This window comes from Nesoenas mayeri (assembly GCF_963082525.1).
Source record: "Nesoenas mayeri genome assembly, chromosome: 2".
Lineage (NCBI taxonomy): Eukaryota > Metazoa > Chordata > Aves > Columbiformes > Columbidae > Nesoenas > Nesoenas mayeri.
In genome coordinates this window covers 1,251,424-1,269,321 of record NC_137543.1, presented here as the reverse complement: position 1 = coordinate 1,269,321, position 17,898 = coordinate 1,251,424, and the positions used below count along the sequence as shown (strand labels likewise).

The 17,898-nt window shown below is 62.7% G+C and overlaps 1 protein-coding gene across 1 annotated transcript in view; it reads left to right on the top strand.

Moving 5' to 3' along the window:
• Positions 1-15,109, top strand: part of SLC39A4 (solute carrier family 39 member 4) — a gene marked incomplete at both ends in the record, with an annotated part of 40,638 nt that extends 25,529 nt beyond the window's left edge. Inside the window, 3 exons of the mRNA XM_080339486.1 lie at positions 139-314; positions 10,093-10,254; positions 14,981-15,109. Coding sequence (XP_080195612.1) covers positions 139-314; positions 10,093-10,254; positions 14,981-15,109 — 467 coding nt within the window. The remainder of the gene's footprint in view (positions 1-138; positions 315-10,092; positions 10,255-14,980) is intronic.
• Positions 15,110-17,898: the final 2,789 nt, after the last annotated feature.

Genomic DNA, 17,898 nt, shown 5'->3' with positions numbered 1-17,898 from the left:
GGGGGGTGACCCGGGGGGGGTGACCTGGGGTGACCCGGGTGACCCAGGTGACCCGGGGGGTGACCCGGGGGGTGTCCCGGGGGGTGACCCGGGGGGGGTGACCTGGGGTGACCCGGGTGACCCGGGGTGTCCCCGCAGGGCCGCGCGCGCTGCCCACGCTGGTGACGCTGGGGCGCGGCGCGCACGCGCTGGCGGACGGGCTGGCCCTGGGAGCGGCCGCCAGCGCCTCCTGGCGGAGCGGGGCGGGCACCGCGCTCGGGATGCTCTGCCACGAGCTGCCCGCCGCGCTCGGTGAGCTGCGGGGGCCATGGGGCGTATGGGGGGGATGGGGGCTATGGGGGCTATGGGGGCTATGGGGGGCTATGGGGGCTATGGGGGGTATGGGGGCCATGGGGGCTATGGGGGGCTATGGGGGGCTATGGGGGCTATGGGAGGGCTATGGGGGGCTATGGGGGCTATGGGGGGTATGGGGGGTATGGGGGCCATGGGGGCTATGGGGGCTATGGGGGCTATGGGAGGGCTATGGGGGGCTATGGGGGCTATGGGGGCCATAGGGGGCTATGGGGGCCATGGGGGCTATGGGGGCTATGGGGTGCGGGGGGGCTATGGGGGGCTATGGGGGCTATGGGGGGCTATGGGGGGTATGGGGGGCTATGGAGGGGCTATGGGGGCTATGGGGGCTATAGGGGGGCTATAGGGGGCTATGGGGGCTATGGGGGCTATGGGGGCCATGGGGGCTATGGGGGCTATGGGGTGCGGGGGGGCTATGGGGGGCTATGGGGGCTATGGGGGGCTATGGGGGGTATGGGGGGCTATGGAGGGGCTATGGGGGCTATGGGGGCTATGGGGGGCTATGGGGGCTATGGGGGGTATGGGGGGTTATGGGGGGCTATAGGGGGTTATGGGGGCTATGGGGGGCTATGGGGGGTTATGGGGGGTATGGGGGCTATGGGGGCCATGGGGGCTATGGGGGGCTATGGGGGCTATGGGGGGTATGGGGGCCATGGGGGCTATGGGGGCTATGGGGGGCCGCGGGGGGAGATGGGGGTTATGGGGGCTATGGGGGGCTATGGGGTGCAGGGGGTTATGGGGGGCTATGGGGGCTATGGGGGCCATAGGGGGCTATGGGGGGTATGGGGGCTATGGGGGCTATGGGGGCTATGGGGGGCTATGGGGGGCTATGGGGGCCATGTGGGCTATGTGGGCTATGGGGGCTATGGGGGGCTATGGGGGGCTATGGGGGCCATAGGGGGCTATGGGGGCCATGGGGGCTATGGGGGCTATGGGGTGCAGGGGGGCTATGGGGGCTATGGGGGGCTATGGGGGGTATGGGGGGCTATGGGGGGGCTATGGGGGCTATGGGGGCTATGGGGGGCTATGGAGGCTATGGGGGGTATGGGGGGTTATGGGGGGCTATGGGGGGTTATGGGGGCTATGGGGGTTATGAGGGCTATGGGGGCTATGGGGGGCTATGGGGGGTTATGGGGGGTATGGGGGCTATGGGGGCTATGGGGGGTATGGGGGCTATGGGGGGCTATGGGGAGTTATGGGGTGCGGGGGGAGATGGGGTGTGGGGGGGTTATGGGGGGGCTATGGGGTGCATGGAAGTGTGGGGGTGCAGGGGGTTATGGGGTGCAGGGGGGTTATGGGGGGCTGTGGGGTGCAGGGGGTTATGAGGTGCGGGGGGGTTATGGGGTGCAGGGGGGTTATGGGGGGCTCGAGGGTGCATGGAAGTGTGGGGGTGCAGGGGGTTATGGGGTGCAGGGGGTTATGGGATGCAGGGGGGTTATGGGGGGCTATGGGGTGCATGGAAGTGTGGGGGTGCAGGGGGAGATGGGGTGCGGGGGCGTTATGGGGGGCTATGGGGTGCAGGGGGTTATGGGGTGCAGGGTGGTTATGAGGGGCTATGGGGTGCATGGAAGTATGGGGGTGCAGGGGGTTATGGGGTGTAGGGGGGTTATGAGGGGCTATGGGGTGCATGGAAGTGTGGGGGTCCAGCGGGTTATGGGGTGTAGGGGGGTTGTGGGTTTATGGGGTGCAGGGGGGTTATGGGGGGTTTTGGGGTGCATGGAAGTGTGGGGGTGCAGGGGGTTATGGGGTGTAGGGGGGTTGTGGGTTTCTGGGGTGCAAGGGGTTATGGGGGGCTATGGGGTGCAGGGGAGTGTGGGGATGCAGGGGGTTATGGGGTGTAGGGGGGTTGTGGGTTTCTGGGGTGCAAGGGGTTATGGGGGGCTATGGGGTGCAGGGGAGTGTGGGGATGCAGGGGGTTATGGGGTGCAGGGGGGTTATGGGGGGTTATGGGGTGCAGGGGGAGATGGAGTGCGGGGGGGTTATGGGGGGCTATGGGGTGCAGGGAAGTGTGGGGGTGCAGGAGGTTATGGGGTGCAGGGGGGTTATGGGGGGTTATGGGGTGCAGGGGGAGGTGGGGTGAGGGGGGGCTATGGGGGGCTATGGGGTGCAGGGAGAGATGGGGTGCGGGGGGGTGCAGGGGGTTATGGGGTGCAGGGGAGTGTGGGGGTGCAGGGGGTTATGGGGTGTAGGGGAGTTGTGGGTTTATGGGGTGCAGGGGGGTTATGGGGGGCTATGGGGTGCAGGGGAGATGGGGTGCGGGGGGGCTATGGGGGGCTATGGGGTGCAGGGGGGTTATGGGAGGCTATAGGGTGCAGGGAAGCATGGGGATGCAGGGGGTTATGGGGTGCAGGGGGGTTATGGGGGGCTATGGGGTGCGGGGGGAGATGGGGTGCAGGGGGGTTATGGGGGGTTATGGGGTGCAGGGGCAGATGGGGTGCGGGGGTTTATGGGGTGCAGGGGGGTTATGGGGGACAATGGGGTGCATGGAAGTGTGGGGATTATGGGGGGTTATGGGGTGTAGGGGGGGTTGTGGGTTTCTGGGGTGCAGGGGGTGATGGGGTGCAGGGGGTTATGGGATGCAGGGGGGTTGTGGGTTTCTGGGGTGCAGGGGGTTATGGGAGGCTGTGGGGTGCACGGAACTGTGGGGGTGCAGGGTGATGGGGTGCAGGGTTTTGGGGTGCAGGGGTATGTTTTGGGGTGCAAGGGTGCTCACAGGTGTCCCCAGGGCTGGTGTCGGTGCTGCTGCAGCTGGGATTGGGGGTGCAGGGTGATGGGGTGCGGGGTTATGGGGTGCAGGGGTGCTCAGAGGTGTGTCGGGTGTCCCCAGGGCTGGTGTCGGTGCTGCTGCAGCTGGGGCTGGGGGTGCAGGGTTTTGGGGTGCAGGGGTATGTTTTGGGGTGCAGGGTATGTTTTGGGGTGCTCAGAGGTGTGTCGGGTGTCCCCAGGGCTGGTGTCGGTGCTGCTGCAGCTGGGGCTGGGGGTGCAGGGTTTTGGGGTGCATGGGTATGTTTTGGGGTGCAGGGGTATGTTTGGGGTTCTCAGAGGTGTGTCGGGTGTCCCCAGGGCTGGTGTCGGTGCTGCTGCAGCTGGGGCTGGGAGTGCAGTGTTTTGGGGTGCAGGGGTATGTTTTGGGGTGCTCAGAGGTGTGTCCCATGACCCCAGGGCTGGTGTCGGTGCTGCTGCAGCTGGGGCTGGGGGTGCAGGGTTATGGGGTGCAGTGTTTTGGGGTGCAGGGGTATGTTTTGGGGTGCGGGGTTTTGGGGTGCAGGGGTGCTCAGAGGTGTGTCGGGTGTCCCCAGGGCTGGTGTCGGTGCTGCTGCAGCTGGGGCTGGGGGTGCAGGGTTATGGGGTGCAGGGGTATGTTTTGGGGTGCTCACGGGTGTCCCCAGGGCTGGTGTCGGTGCTGCTGCAGCTGGGGCTGGGGGTGCAGGGGTATGTTTTGGGGTGCAGGGTATGTTTTGGGGTGCTCACGGGTGTCCCCAGGGCTGGTGTCGGTGTTGCTGCAGCTGGAGCTGGGGGTGCAGGGTTATGGGGTGCAGGGGTATGTTTTGGGGTGCTCACGGGTGTCCCCAGGGCTGGTGTCGGTGCTGCTGCAGCTGGGGCTGGGGGTGCAGGGGTATGTGTTGGGGTGCAGGGTATGTTTTGGGGTGCTCACAGGTGTCCCCAGGGCTAGTGTCGGTGCTGCTGCAGCTGGGGCTGGGGGTGCAGGGTTTTGGGGTGCAGGGGTATGTTTTGGGGTGCAGGGTATGTTTTGGGGTGCTCAGAGGTGTGTCGGGTGTCCCCAGGGCTGGTGTCGGTGCTGCTGCAGCTGGGGCTGGGGGTGCAGGGTTTTGGGGTGCAGGGGTATGTTTTGGGGTGCAGGGTATGTTTTGGGGTGCTCAGAGGTGTGTCGGGTGTCCCCAGGGCTGGTGTCGGTGCTGCTGCAGCTGGGGCTGAGGGTGCAGGGTTTTGGTGTGCAGGGTTTTGGGGTGCAGGGGTATGTTTTGGGGTGCAGTGTTTTGGGATGCAGAGGTGCTCACAGGTGTGTCGAGTGTCCCCAGGGCTGGTGTCGGTGCTGCTGCAGCTGGGGCTGGGGGTGCAGGGTTTTGGGGTGCAGGGGTATGTTTTGGGGTGCAGGGTATGTTTTGGGGTGCTCAGAGGTGTGTCGGGTGTCCCCAGGGCTGGTGTCGGTGCTGCTGCAGCTGGGGCTGGGGGTGCAGGGTGATGGGGTGCAGGGGTATGTTTTGGGGTGCAGGGTTTTGGGGTGCAGGGGTGCTCAGAGGTGTGTCCCATGTCCCCAGGGCTGGTGTCGGTGCTGCTGCAGCTGGGGCTGGGGGTGCAGGGTTTTGGGGTGCATGGGTATGTTTTGGGGTGCAGGGGTATGTTTGGGGTTCTCAGAGGTGTGTCGGGTGTCCCCAGGGCTGGTGTCGGTGCTGCTGCAGCTGGGGCTGGGAGTGCAGTGTTTTGGGGTGCAGGGGTATGTTTTGGGGTGCTCAGAGGTGTGTCCCATGACCCCAGGGCTGGTGTCGGTGCTGCTGCAGCTGGGGCTGGGGGTGCAGGGTTATGGGGTGCAGTGTTTTGGGGTGCAGGGGTATGTTTTGGGGTGCGGGGTTTTGGGGTGCAGGGGTGCTCAGAGGTGTGTCCCATGTCCCCAGGGCTGGTGTCGGTGCTGCTGCAGCTGGGGCTGGGGGTGCAGGGTTTTGGGGTGCAGGGTGATGGGGTACAGGGGTATATTTTGGGGTGCAGGGGTATGTTTTGGGGTGCAGGGGTATGTTTTGGGGTGCTCAGAGGTGTGTCGGGTGTCCCCAGGGCTGGTGTCGGTGCTGCTGCAGCTGGGGCTGGGGGTGCAGGGTTTTGGGGTGCAGGGGTATGTTTTGGGGTGCAGGGTATGTTTTGGGGTGCTCTGAGGTGTGTCGGGTGTCCCCAGGGCTGGTGTCGGTGCTGCTGCAGCTGGGGCTGGGGGTGCAGGGTTTTGGGGTGCAGGGGTATGTTTTGGGGTGCAGGGTATGTTTTGGGGTGCTCTGAGGTGTGTCGGGTGTCCCCAGGGCTGGTGTCGGTGCTGCTGCAGCTGGGGCTGGGGGTGCAGGGTTATGGGGTGCAGGGTATGTTTTGGGGTGCTCTGAGGTGTGTCGGGTGTCCCCAGGGCTGGTGTCGGTGCTGCTGCAGCTGGGGCTGGGGGTGCAGGGTTTTGGGGTGCAGGGGTATGTTTTGGGGTGCAGGGTATGTTTTGGGGTGCTCAGAGGTGTGTCGGGTGTCCCCAGGGCTGGTGTCGGTGCTGCTGCAGCTGGGGCTGGGGGTGCAGGGTTATGGGGTGCAGGGGTATGTTTTGGGGTGCAGGATATGTTTTGGGGTGCTCAGAGGTGTGTCGAGTGTCCCCAGGGCTGGTGTCGGTGCTGCTGCAGCTGGGGCTGGGGGTGCAGGGTTTTGGGGTGCAGAGGTATGTTTTGGGGTGCAGGGTATGTTTTGGGGTGCTCTGAGGTGTGTCGGGTGTCCCCAGGGCTGGTGTCGGTGCTGCTGCAGCTGAGGCTGGGGGTGCAGGGTTTTGGGGTGCAGGGGTATGTTTTGGGGTGCAGGATATGTTTTGGGGTGCTCTGAGGTGTGTCGGGTGTCCCCAGGGCTGGTGTCGGTGCTGCTGCAGCTGGGGCTGGGGGTGCAGGGTTTTGGGGTGCAGGGGTATGTTTTGGGGTGCAGGGTATGTTTTGGGGTGCTCAGAGGTGTGTCGGGTGTCCCCAGGGCTGGTGTCGGTGCTGCTGCAGCTGGGGCTGGGGGTGCAGGGTGATGGGGTGCAGGGGTATGTTTTGGGGTGCAGTGTTTTGGGGTGCAGGGGTGCTCAGAGGTGTGTCGGGTGTCCCCAGGGCTGGTGTCGGTGCTGCTGCAGCTGGGGCTGGGGGTGCAGGGTGATGGGGTGCAGGGGTATGTTTTGGGGTGCAGTGTTTTGGGGTGCAGGGGTGCTCAGAGGTGTGTCGGGTGTCCCCAGGGCTGGTGTCGGTGCTGCTGCAGCTGGGGCTGGGGGTGCAGGGTTTTGGGGTGCAGGGGTATATTTTGGGGTGCAGGGTTTTGGGGTGCAGAGGTGCTCAGAGGTGTGTCGGGTGTCCCCAGGGCTGGTGTCGGTGCTGCTGCAGCTGGGGCTGAGGGTGCAGGGTTTTGGGGTGCAGGGGTATGTTTTGGGGTGCTCGCGGGTGTCCCCAGGGCTGATGTCGGTGCTGCTGCAGCTGGGGCTGGGGGTGCAGGGTTATGGGGTGCAGGGGTATGTTTTGGGGTGCTCACGGGTGTCCCCAGGGCTGGTGTCGGTGCTGCTGCAGCTGGGGCTGGGGGTGCAGGGTTTTGGGGTGCAGGGGTATGTTTTGGGGTGCAGGGTATGTTTTGGGGTGCTCTGAGGTGTGTCGGGTGTCCCCAGGGCTGGTGTCGGTGCTGCTGCAGCTGGGGCTGGGGGTGCAGGGTTTTGGGGTGCAGGGGTATGTTTTGGGGTGCAGGGTATGTTTTGGGGTGCTCTGAGGTGTGTCGGGTGTCCCCAGGGCTGGTGTCGGTGCTGCTGCAGCTGGGGCTGGGGGTGCAGGGTTTTGGGGTGCAGGGTGATGGGGTGCAGGGGTATGTTTTGGGGTGCAGTGTTTTGGGGTGCAGGGGTGCTCAGAGGTGTGTCCCATGTCCCCAGGGCTGGTGTCGGTGCTGCTGCAGCTGGGGCTGGGGGTGCAGGGTGATGGGGTGCAGGGGTATGTTTTGGGGTGCAGTGTTTTGGGGTGCAGGGGTGCTCAGAGGTGTGTCGGGTGTCCCCAGGGCTGGTGTCGGTGCTGCTGCAGCTGGGGCTGGGGGTGCAGGGTTTTGGGGTGCAGGGTGATGGGGTACAGGGGTATATTTTGGGGTGCAGGGTTTTGGGGTGCAGAGGTGCTCAGAGGTGTGTCGGGTGTCCCCAGGGCTGGTGTCGGTGCTGCTGCAGCTGGGGCTGGGGGTGCAGGGTTATGGGGTGCAGGGTATGTTTTGGGGTGCTCTGAGGTGTGTCGGGTGTCCCCAGGGCTGGTGTCGGTGCTGCTGCAGCTGGGGCTGGGGGTGCAGGGTTTTGGGGTGCAGGGGTATGTTTTGGGGTGCAGGGTATGTTTTGGGGTGCTCAGAGGTGTGTCGGGTGTCCCCAGGGCTGGTGTCGGTGCTGCTGCAGCTGGGGCTGGGGGTGCAGGGTTATGGGGTGCAGTGTTTTGGGGTGCAGGGGTATGTTTTGGGGTGCGGGGTTTTGGGGTGCAGGGGTGCTCAGAGGTGTGTCCCATGTCCCCAGGGCTGGTGTCGGTGCTGCTGCAGCTGGGGCTGAGGGTGCAGGGTTTTGGTGTGCAGGGTTTTGGGGTGCAGGGGTATGTTTTGGGGTGCAGTGTTTTGGGATGCAGAGGTGCTCACAGGTGTGTCGAGTGTCCCCAGGGCTGGTGTCGGTGCTGCTGCAGCTGGGGCTGGGGGTGCAGGGTGATGGGGTGCAGGGGTATGTTTTGGGGTGCAGTGTTTTGGGGTGCAGGGGTGCTCAGAGGTGTGTCCCATGTCCCCAGGGCTGGTGTCGGTGCTGCTGCAGCTGGGGCTGGGGGTGCAGGGTTTTGGGGTGCAGGGTGATGGGGTACAGGGGTATATTTTGGGGTGCAGGGTTTTGGGGTGCAGGGGTGCTCAGAGGTGTGTCGGGTGTCCCCAGGGCTGGTGTCGGTGCTGCTGCAGCTGGGGCTGGGGGTGCAGGGTTATGGGGTGCAGGGGTATGTTTTGGGGTGCAGGGTATGTTTTGGGGTGCTCAGAGGTGTGTCGGGTGTCCCCAGGGCTGGTGTCGGTGCTGCTGCAGCTGGGGCTGGGGGTGCAGGGTTTTGGGGTGCAGGGGTATGTTTTGGGGTGCAGGGGTATGTTTTGGGGTGCTCAGAGGTGTGTCGGGTGTCCCCAGGGCTGGTGTCGGTGCTGCTGCAGCTGGGGCTGGGGGTGCAGGGTTTTGGGGTGCAGGGGTATGTTTTGGGGTGCAGGGGTATGTTTTGGGGTGCTCAGAGGTGTGTCGGGTGTCCCCAGGGCTGGTGTCGGTGCTGCTGCAGCTGGGGCTGGGGGTGCAGGGTTTTGGGGTGCATGGGTATGTTTTGGGGTGCAGGGGTATGTTTGGGGTTCTCAGAGGTGTGTCGGGTGTCCCCAGGGCTGGTGTCGGTGCTGCTGCAGCTGGGGCTGGGAGTGCAGTGTTTTGGGGTGCAGGGGTATGTTTTGGGGTGCTCAGAGGTGTGTCCCATGACCCCAGGGCTGGTGTCGGTGCTGCTGCAGCTGGGGCTGGGGGTGCAGGGTTATGGGGTGCAGTGTTTTGGGGTGCAGGGGTATGTTTTGGGGTGCGGGGTTTTGGGGTGCAGGGGTGCTCAGAGGTGTGTCGGGTGTCCCCAGGGCTGGTGTCGGTGCTGCTGCAGCTGGGGCTGGGGGTGCAGGGTTTTGGGGTGCAGGGTATGTTTTGGGGTGCTCACGGGTGTCCCCAGGGCTGGTGTCGGTGCTGCTGCAGCTGGGGCTGGGGGTGCAGAGTTATGGGGTGCAGGGTATGTTTTGGGGTGCTCTGAGGTGTGTCGGGTGTCCCCAGGGCTGGTGTCGGTGCTGCTGCAGCTGGGGCTGGGGGTGCAGGGTTATGGGGTGCAGGGTTATGTTTTGGGGTGCTCACGGGTGTCCCCAGGGCTGGTGTCGGTGCTGCTGCAGCTGGGGCTGGGGGTGCAGGGTTTTGGGGTGCAGGGGTATGTTTTGGGGTGCAGGGGTATGTTTTGGGGTGCTCAGAGGTGTGTCGGGTGTCCCCAAGGCTGGTGTCGGTGCTGCTGCAGCTGGGGCTGAGGGTGCAGGGTTATGGGGTGCAGGGGTATGTTTTGGGGTGCTCACGGGTGTCCCCAGGGCTGGTGTCGGTGCTGCTGCAGCTGGGGCTGGGGGTGCAGGGTTATGGGGTGCAGGGGTATGTTTTGGGGTGCTCACGAGTGTCCCCAGGGCTGATGTCGGTGCTGCTGCAGCTGGGGCTGGGGGTGCAGGGTTATGGGGTGCAGGGGTATGTTTTGGGGTGCTCACGGGTGTCCCCAGGGCTGGTGTCGGTGCTGCTGCAGCTGGGGCTGGGGGTGCAGGGTTATGGGGTGCAGGGGTATGTTTTGGGGTGCTCACGGGTGTCCCCAGGGCTGGTGTCGGTGCTGCTGCAGCTGGGGCTGGGGGTGCAGGGTTTTGGGGTGCAGGGGTATGTTTTGGGGTGCAGGGTATGTTTTGGGATGCTCAGAGGTGTGTCGGGTGTCCCCAGGGCTGATGTCGGTGCTGCTGCAGCTGGGGCTGGGGGTGCAGGGGTATGTGTTGGGGTGCAGGGTATGTTTTGGGGTGCTCACAGGTGTCCCCAGGTCTGGTGTCGGTGCTGCTGCAGCTGGGGCTGGGGGTGCAGGGGTATGTTTTGGGGTGCAGGGTATGTTTTGGGGTGCTCACGGGTGTCCCCAGGGCTGGTGTCAGTGCTGCTGCAGCTGGAGCTGGGGGTGCAGGGTTATGGGGTGCAGGGGTATGTTTTGGGGTGCTCACGGGTGTCCCCAGGGCTGGTGTCGGTGCTGCTGCAGCTGGGGCTGGGGGTGCAGGGTTTTGGGGTGCAGGGGTATGTTTTGGGGTGCTCAGAGGTGTGTCGGGTGTCCCCAGGGCTGGTGTCGGTGCTGCTGCAGCTGGGGCTGGGGGTGCAGGGTTATGGGGTGCAGGGGTATGTTTTGGGGTGCAGGGTATGTTTTGGGGTGCTCTGAGGTGTGTCGGGTGTCCCCAGGGCTGGTGTCGGTGCTGCTGCAGCTGGGGCTGGGCTGGCGGCGGGCGCTGGCGCTGGCGCTGGCCGGCTCGGCTCCGGTGCTGCCGGGGCTGTTTGCCGGGCTGGCTCTGGGCAGCGGCGCCGCCGGGCCCTGGATCGGGGCTGTGGCCACCGGGCTGCTGCTGCACCTGGCGCTCGGCGACATGGTGAGTGACGCCGGGGACACCAGGACACCGCGGGGACACCGGGGACACCGGGACACTGCGGGAACACGGGCTGGGACATGGGGACACCGGGACACTGCGGGGACACTGGGGACACCGGGACACTGCGGGAACACGGGCTGGGACATGGGGACACCAGGGACACTGCGGGGACACCAGGGGGACACAGGCTGGGGCACCGGGGACACCACGGGGACACGGGCTGGGACATGGGGACACCAGGGACACCGCGGGGACACTGGGACACTGCAGGGACACTGGGGCACTGCAGGGACACCGGGACACTGCAGGGACACCATGGGGACACGGGCTGGGACATGGGGACACTCGGGACACTGCGGGGACACCAGGGACACCATGGGGACACTGGGACACTGTGGGGATACGGGCAGGGACATGGGGACACCAGGGACACCGCAGGGACACCGGGACACTGCAGGGACACTGGGACACCGCGGGGACACTGGGGACACCGGAACACTGCGGGGACATGGGCTGGGACATGGGGACACCAGGGACACTGCGGGGACACCGGGACACTGTGGGGACACTGGGACACCACGGGGACACCAGGGACACTGGAACACTGTGGGGACATGGGCTGACACATGGGGACACCAGGGACACTGCAGGGACACTGGGACACCACGGGGACACCAGGGACACCGGAACACTGCGGGGACATGGGCTGACACATGGGGACACCAGGGACACTGTGGGGACACCGGGACACTGCGGGGACACAGGCTGGGATATGGGGACACCAGGGACACCGTGGGGACACCAGGGACACTGGGACACTGTGGGGATACGGGCAGGGACACTGGGACAGTGCGGGGACACCGCAGGGACACCAGGGACACTGTGGGGACACCATGGGGACACGGGCTGGGGCACCGGGACACTGCGGGGACACGGGCTGGGGCATGGGGACACCAGGGACACCGCGGGGACACCGGGGACACCGTGTGGACACCGCGTGGACATGGGCTGGGGCACCGGAACACTGTGGGGACACAGGCTGGGACATGGGGACACCAGGGACACTGTGGGGACACCAGGGACACCGGAACACTGCGGGGACATGGGCTGGGACATGGGGACACCAGGGACACTGTGGGGACACCAGGGACACCAGAACACTGCGGGGACGTGGGCTGGGACATGGGGACACCAGGGACACCGCGGGGACACCGGGACACTGTGGGGACACTGGGACACTGCGGGGACACAGGCTGGGATATGGGGACACCAGGGACACCACAGGGACACCAGGGACACTGGAACACTGCGGGGACATGGGCTGGGACATGGGGACACCAGGGACACTGTGGGGTCACCAGAGACACTGTGGGGACACCATGGGGACATGGGCTGGGGCACCGGGACACTGCGGGGACGTGGGCTGGGACATGGGGACACCAGGGACACCGCGGGGACACCAGGGACACTGCAGGGACACTGAGACACCACAGGGACACCGGAACACTGCAGGGACACAGGCTGGGACACCGGGACACTGTGGGGACACGGGCTGGGACATGGGGACACCAGGGACACCGCAGGGACACCAGGGACACTGTGGGGACACCATGGGGACATGGTCTGGGGCACCGGGACACTGCAGAGACACGGAGTGGGACATGGGGACACCAGGGACACCGCGGGGACACAGGGACACTGTGGGGACACCAGGGACACCGTGGGGACACCAGGGACACTGGGACACTGTGGGGATACGGGCAGGGACACTGGGACACTGCGGGGACACCAGGGACACCAGGGACACTGTGGGGACACCATGGGGACACGGGCTGGGGCACCGGGACACTGCGGGGACACGGGCTGGCACATGGGGACACCAGGGACACCGCGGGAACACCGGGGACACCGTGTGGACACCGCGGGGACATGGGCTGGGGCACCGGAACACTGTGGGGACACAGGCTGGGACATGGGGACACCATGGACACTGTGGGGACACAGGCTGGGACATGGGGACACCAGGGACACTGCGGGGACACCAGGGACACCGGGACACTGCGGGGACACGGGCTGGGACATGAGGACACCAGGGACACTGCGGGGACACCGGGACACTGCGGGGACACCAGGGACACTGTGTGGACACTGGGACACTGTGGGGATACGGGCAGGGACATGGGGACACCAGGGACACCGCAGGGACGCGGGAACACAGGCTGGGACATGGGGACACCAGGGACACTGTGGGGACACCAGGGACACCAGGGACACCGGAACACTGCGGGGACACGGGCTGAGACATGGGGACACCAGGGACACTGGAACACTGCAGGGACACGGGCTGGGACATGGGGACACCAGGGACACTGCGGGGACACAGGGACACTGCGGGGACACCAGGGACACCGTGTGGACACCGGGACACTGCGGGGACACGGGCTGGGACTTGGGAACACCAGGGACACCGTGTGGACACCGGGACACTGCGGGGACACGGGCTGGGACATGGGGACACCAGGGACACTGTGGGGACACCATGGGGACATGGTCTGGGGCACCGGGACACTGCAGAGACACGGGGTGGGACATGGGGACACCAGGGACACCGCGGGGACACTGGGACACTGTGGGGACACTGGGGCACTGCAGGGACACCGGAACACTGTGGGGACACCAGGGGCACCGTGGGGACACTGTGGGGACACGGGGACACTGTGGGGATATGGGCAGGGACACCGGGACACTGCGGGGACGTGGGCTGCGGGCTGGAACAGCTGTGCCATGTGTGTGCCTCGTCCCGTCTGTGGTGTCCCCTGTCCTGTCTGTGATGTCCTGTGTCCCCTGTCCTGTCTGTGGTGTCCCCTGTCCCATCTGTGATGTCCCGTGTCCCATCTGTGATGTCCCATGTCCCCTGTCCTGTCTGTGATGTCCCCTGTCCTGTGGTGTCCCGTGCCCCGTGTCCCATCTGTGATGTCCCCTGTCCTATCTGTGATGTCCCCTGTCCCGTCTGTGCTGTCCCGTGTCCCCTGTCCTGTCTGTGGTGTCCTGTCTGTGGTGTCCCCTGTCCTGTCTGTGGTGTCCCCTATCCCATCTGTGGTGTCCCCTGTCCTGTCTGTGGTGTCTTGTGTCCCCTGTCCTGTCTGTGGTGTCCCCTGTCCTGTCTGTAGTGTCCTGTGTCCTCTGTCCTGTCTGTGGTGTCCCCTGTCCCCTGTCCCGTCTGTGATGTCCCCTGTCCCGTCTGTGGTGTCCTGTGTCCCCTGTCCTGTCTGTGATGTCCCCTGTCCCATCTGTGATGTCCCATGTCCCGTCCTGTCTGTGATGTCCCCTGTCCCGTCTGTAGTGTCTCGTGTCCCCTGTCCCATCTGTGGTGTCCCCTGTCCCGTCTGTGATGTCCCCTGTCCTGTCTGCGATGTCCCCTGTCCTGTGGTGTCCCCTGTCCCGTCTGTGGTGTCCCCTGTCCCATCTGTGATGTCCCATGTCCCCTGTCCCGTCTGTGGTGTCCCCTGTCCCGTCTGTGGTGTCCCATGTCCCGTCCTGTCTGTGATGTCCCCTGTCCCGTCTGTAGTGTCCTGTGTCCCCTGTCCTGTCTGTGGTGTCCCCTGTCCCATCTGTGATGTCCCATGTCCTGTCTGTGATGTCCTGTGTCCCCTGTCCTGTCTGTGCTGTCCCATGTCCCGTTCTGTCTGTGCTGTCCCCTGTCCCATCTGTGATGTCCCATGTCCCATCCTCTCTGTGGTGTCCCCCGTCCCGTCTGTGATGTCCCCTGTCCCGTCTGTGATGTCCCCTGTCCCGTCTGTGGTGTCCTGTGTCCCCTGTCCTGTCTGTGATGTCCCGTGTCCCATCTGTGATGTCCCATGTCCCGTCCTGTCCGTGGTGTCCCCGTCCCCCGTCCCACAGCACGTTGTGCGTGTCACCCATTGTGCTGGGGGGTCCCTGTCCCTGGTCCCCACCCGTGTCCCCCCCAGTCCCTGTACCTGCCCCTGTCCCGTGTCCTCCCCCAGGTCCCTGTCCCTGCGTCACCCTGTCCCCAGGTCCCAGCCATGCTGTCCCTGTGTCCGTGTGTCTGTCCAGGTCCCAGCCATGCTGTCCCTATGTCTGTGTGTCTGTCCAGGTGCCGGCCGTGCTGTCCCTGTGTCCGTGTGTCTGTCCAGGTGCCGGCCGTGCTGTCCCATGCCGTGTGTGTGTCCGTGTGTCTGTCCAGGTGCCGGCCATGCTGTCCCTATGTCTGTCTGTCTGTCCAGGTGCCGGCCGTGCTGTCCCACCCTGTGTGTGTGTGTCCGTGTGTCTGTCCAGGTGCCGGCCATGCTGTCCCATGCTGTCCCTGTGTCCGTGTGTCTGTCCAGGTGCCGGCCATGCTGTCCCACGCTGTGTGTGTGTCCGTGTGTCTGTCAAGGTCCCAGCCATGCTGTCCCTGTGTCCGTGTGTCTGTCCAGGTGCCGGCCATGCTGTCCCATGCTGTCCCTGTGTCCGTGTGTCTGTCAAGGTCCCAGCCATGCTGTCCCTGTGTCCGTGTGTCTGTCCAGGTGCCGGCCATGCTGTCCCATGCTGTCCCTGTGTCCGTGTGTCTGTCCAGGTGCCGGCCGTGCTGTCCCATGCCATGTGTGTGCCTGTGTGTCTGTCCAGGTGCCGGCCATGCTGTCCCATGCTGTCCCTGTGTCCGTGTGTCTGTCCAGGTGCCGGCCATGCTGTCCCATGCTGTCCTTATGTCCGTCTGTCTGTCCAGGTGCCGGCCATGCTGTCGTTCCGCTCGCCCCGGCCCTGGGCGGTGCTGGCGCTGCAGAGCGCGGGGCTGCTGATCGGGTGGGCGCTGCTGCTGCTGCTGGCGCTCTACGAGGACAGCATCCGCCTCTGAGCCCCTGGACACGCCCCCCGCCGTGGCCACGCCCCCTTCAGTCCACGCCCCCTCCGTGGCCACGCCCATCCGTCGTGGACACGCCCCCCCGGCGCGGATTCGCCCATCACAGGCGGACACGCCCATCGCACTCGGACACGCCCATCACTCGCGGCCACGCCCCCTCGCCGCGGTCACGCCCATTATATACGGACACGCCCATCCCGCACAGACACGCCCACCAAGCGCAGGCCCCGCCCCTCGGTTCTGCGGGGGTGGAGGGGGGGTGGGGGGGGAGTGGCCGGAATAAAAGTGTTGAATTGGTGCTGGTGTTCGGGATGTATAGAACTATGAGAGTCATATAGATTTATAGGAGCCATATAGAGCTATAGGAGTCCCATAGGATAAAGGAGCCCGTGGGGTGTGAGGACCCTATAGAGCTATAGGAGCCCCATAGGATAAAGAAGCCTGATAGAGCTATAGGAGCCATATAAAGCTATAGGAGCCCCATAGGATAAAGAAGCCTGATAGAGCTATAGGAGCCATATAAAGCTATAGGAGCCCATGGGGTGTGAGGACCCTATAGAGTTATAAGAGCTCCATAGGATAAAGAAGCCTGATAGAGCTACAGGAGCCATATAAAGCTCTTGGAGCCCCATAGGATAAAGAAGCCTGATAGAGCTATAGGAGCCATATAAAGCTATAGGAGCCCCATAGGATAAAGAAGCCTGATAGAGCTATAGGAGCCATATAAAGCTATAGGAGCCTCATAGGATAAAGAAGCCTGATAGAGCTATAGGAGCCATATAAAGCTATAGGAGCCCCATAGGATAAAGAAGCCTGATAGAGCTATAGGAGCCATATAAAGCTATAGGAGCCCCATAGGATAAAGAAGCCTGATAGAGCTATAGGAGCCATATAAAGCTATAGGAGCCCCATAGGATAAAGAAGCCTGATAGAGCTATAGGAGCCATATAAAGCTATAGGAGCCCCATAGGATAAAGAAGCCTGATAGAGCTATAGGAGCCATATAAAGCTATAGGAGCCCCATAGGATAAAGAAGCCTGATAGAGCTATAGGAGCCATATAAAGCTATAGGAGCCCCATAGGATAAAGAAGCCTGATAGAGCTATAGGAGCCATATAAAGCTATAGGAGCCCATGGAATGTGAGGACCCTACAGAGCTATAAGAGCTCTATAGGATAAAGAGGCCTGATAGAGCTATAGGAGCCACATAAATGTATAGGAGCCCCATAGGATAAAGAAGCCTGATAGAGGTATAGGAGCCATATAAGGCTATAGGAGCCTGTGGGGTGTGAGGACCCTATAGAGTTATAAGAGCTCCATAGGATAAAGAAGCCTGATAGAGCTATAGGAGCCATATAAAGCTATAGGAGCCCATGGGGTGTGAGGACCCTATAGAGCTATAGGAGCCCCATAAGATAAAGAAGCCTGATAGAGCTATAGGAGCCATATAAAGCTATAGGAGCCCCATAGGATAAAAAAGCCTGATAGAGCTATAGGAGCCATATAAAGCTATAGGAGCCCCATAGGATAAAGAAGCCTGATAGAGCTATAGGAGCCATATAAAGCTATAGGAGCCCATGGGGTGTGAGGACCCTATAGAGCTATAGGAGCCCCATAGGATAAAGAAGCCTGATAGAGCTACAGGAGTCATATAAAGCTATAGGAGCCCCATAGGATAAAGAAGCCTGATAGAGCTATAGGAGCCATATAAGGCTATAGGAGCCTGTGGGGTGTGAGGACCCTATAGAGTTATAAGAGCTCCATAGGATAAAGAAGCCTGATAGAGCTACAGGAGTCATATAAAGCTATAGGAGCCCCATAGGATAAAGAAGCCTGATAGAGCTATAGGAGCCATATAAAGCTATAGGAGCCCGTGGGGTGTGAGGACCCTATACAGTTATAAGAGCTCCATAGGATAAAGAAGCCTGATAGAGCTATAGGAGCCATATAAAGCTATAGGAGCCCCATAGGATAAAGAAGCCTGATAGAGTTATAGGAGCCATATAAAGCTATAGGAGCCCATGTGGTGTGAGGACCCTATAGAGTTATAAGAGCTCCATAGGATAAAGAAGCCTGATAGAGCTATAGGAGCCATATAAAGCTATAGGAGCCCATGGAATGTGAGGACCCTACAGAGCTATAAGAGCTCCATAGGATAAAGAGGCCTGATAGAGCTATAGGAGCCATATAAAGCTATAGGAGCCCCATAGGATAAAGAAGTCTGATAGAGCTATAGGAGCCATATAAAGCTATAGGAGCCCATGGAATGTGAGGACCCTACAGAGCTATAAGAGCTCCATAGGACAAAGAGGCCTGATAGAGCTATAGAAGCCATATAGAGCTATAGGAGCCCATGGGGTGTGAGGACCCTAGAGAGTTATAGGAGCCTCATAGGATAAAGAAACCTGATAAAGCAATAGGAACCATATAAAGCTATAGGAGCCCATGGAATGTGAGGACCCTACAGAGCTATAAGAGCTCCATAGGATAAAGAGGCTATAGAAGCTATATAGAGCTATAGGAACTGGTGGGGTGTGAGGACCCTGTAGAGCTCTAGGAGCCCCATAGGATAAAGGAGCCTGATACAGCTATAGGAGCCATATAAAGCTATAGGAGCCCATGGAGTGTGAGGACCCTATAAAGCTACAGAAGCCCTGTAGGATAAAGGACCCCAAAAGAGCTATAGCAGCTGTATATAGCTATAGGAGCCCATGTGGTGTGAGGACCCTATAGAGCTATAGGAGCCCCATAGAATAAAGGAGCGTGATAGAGCTATAGGAGCC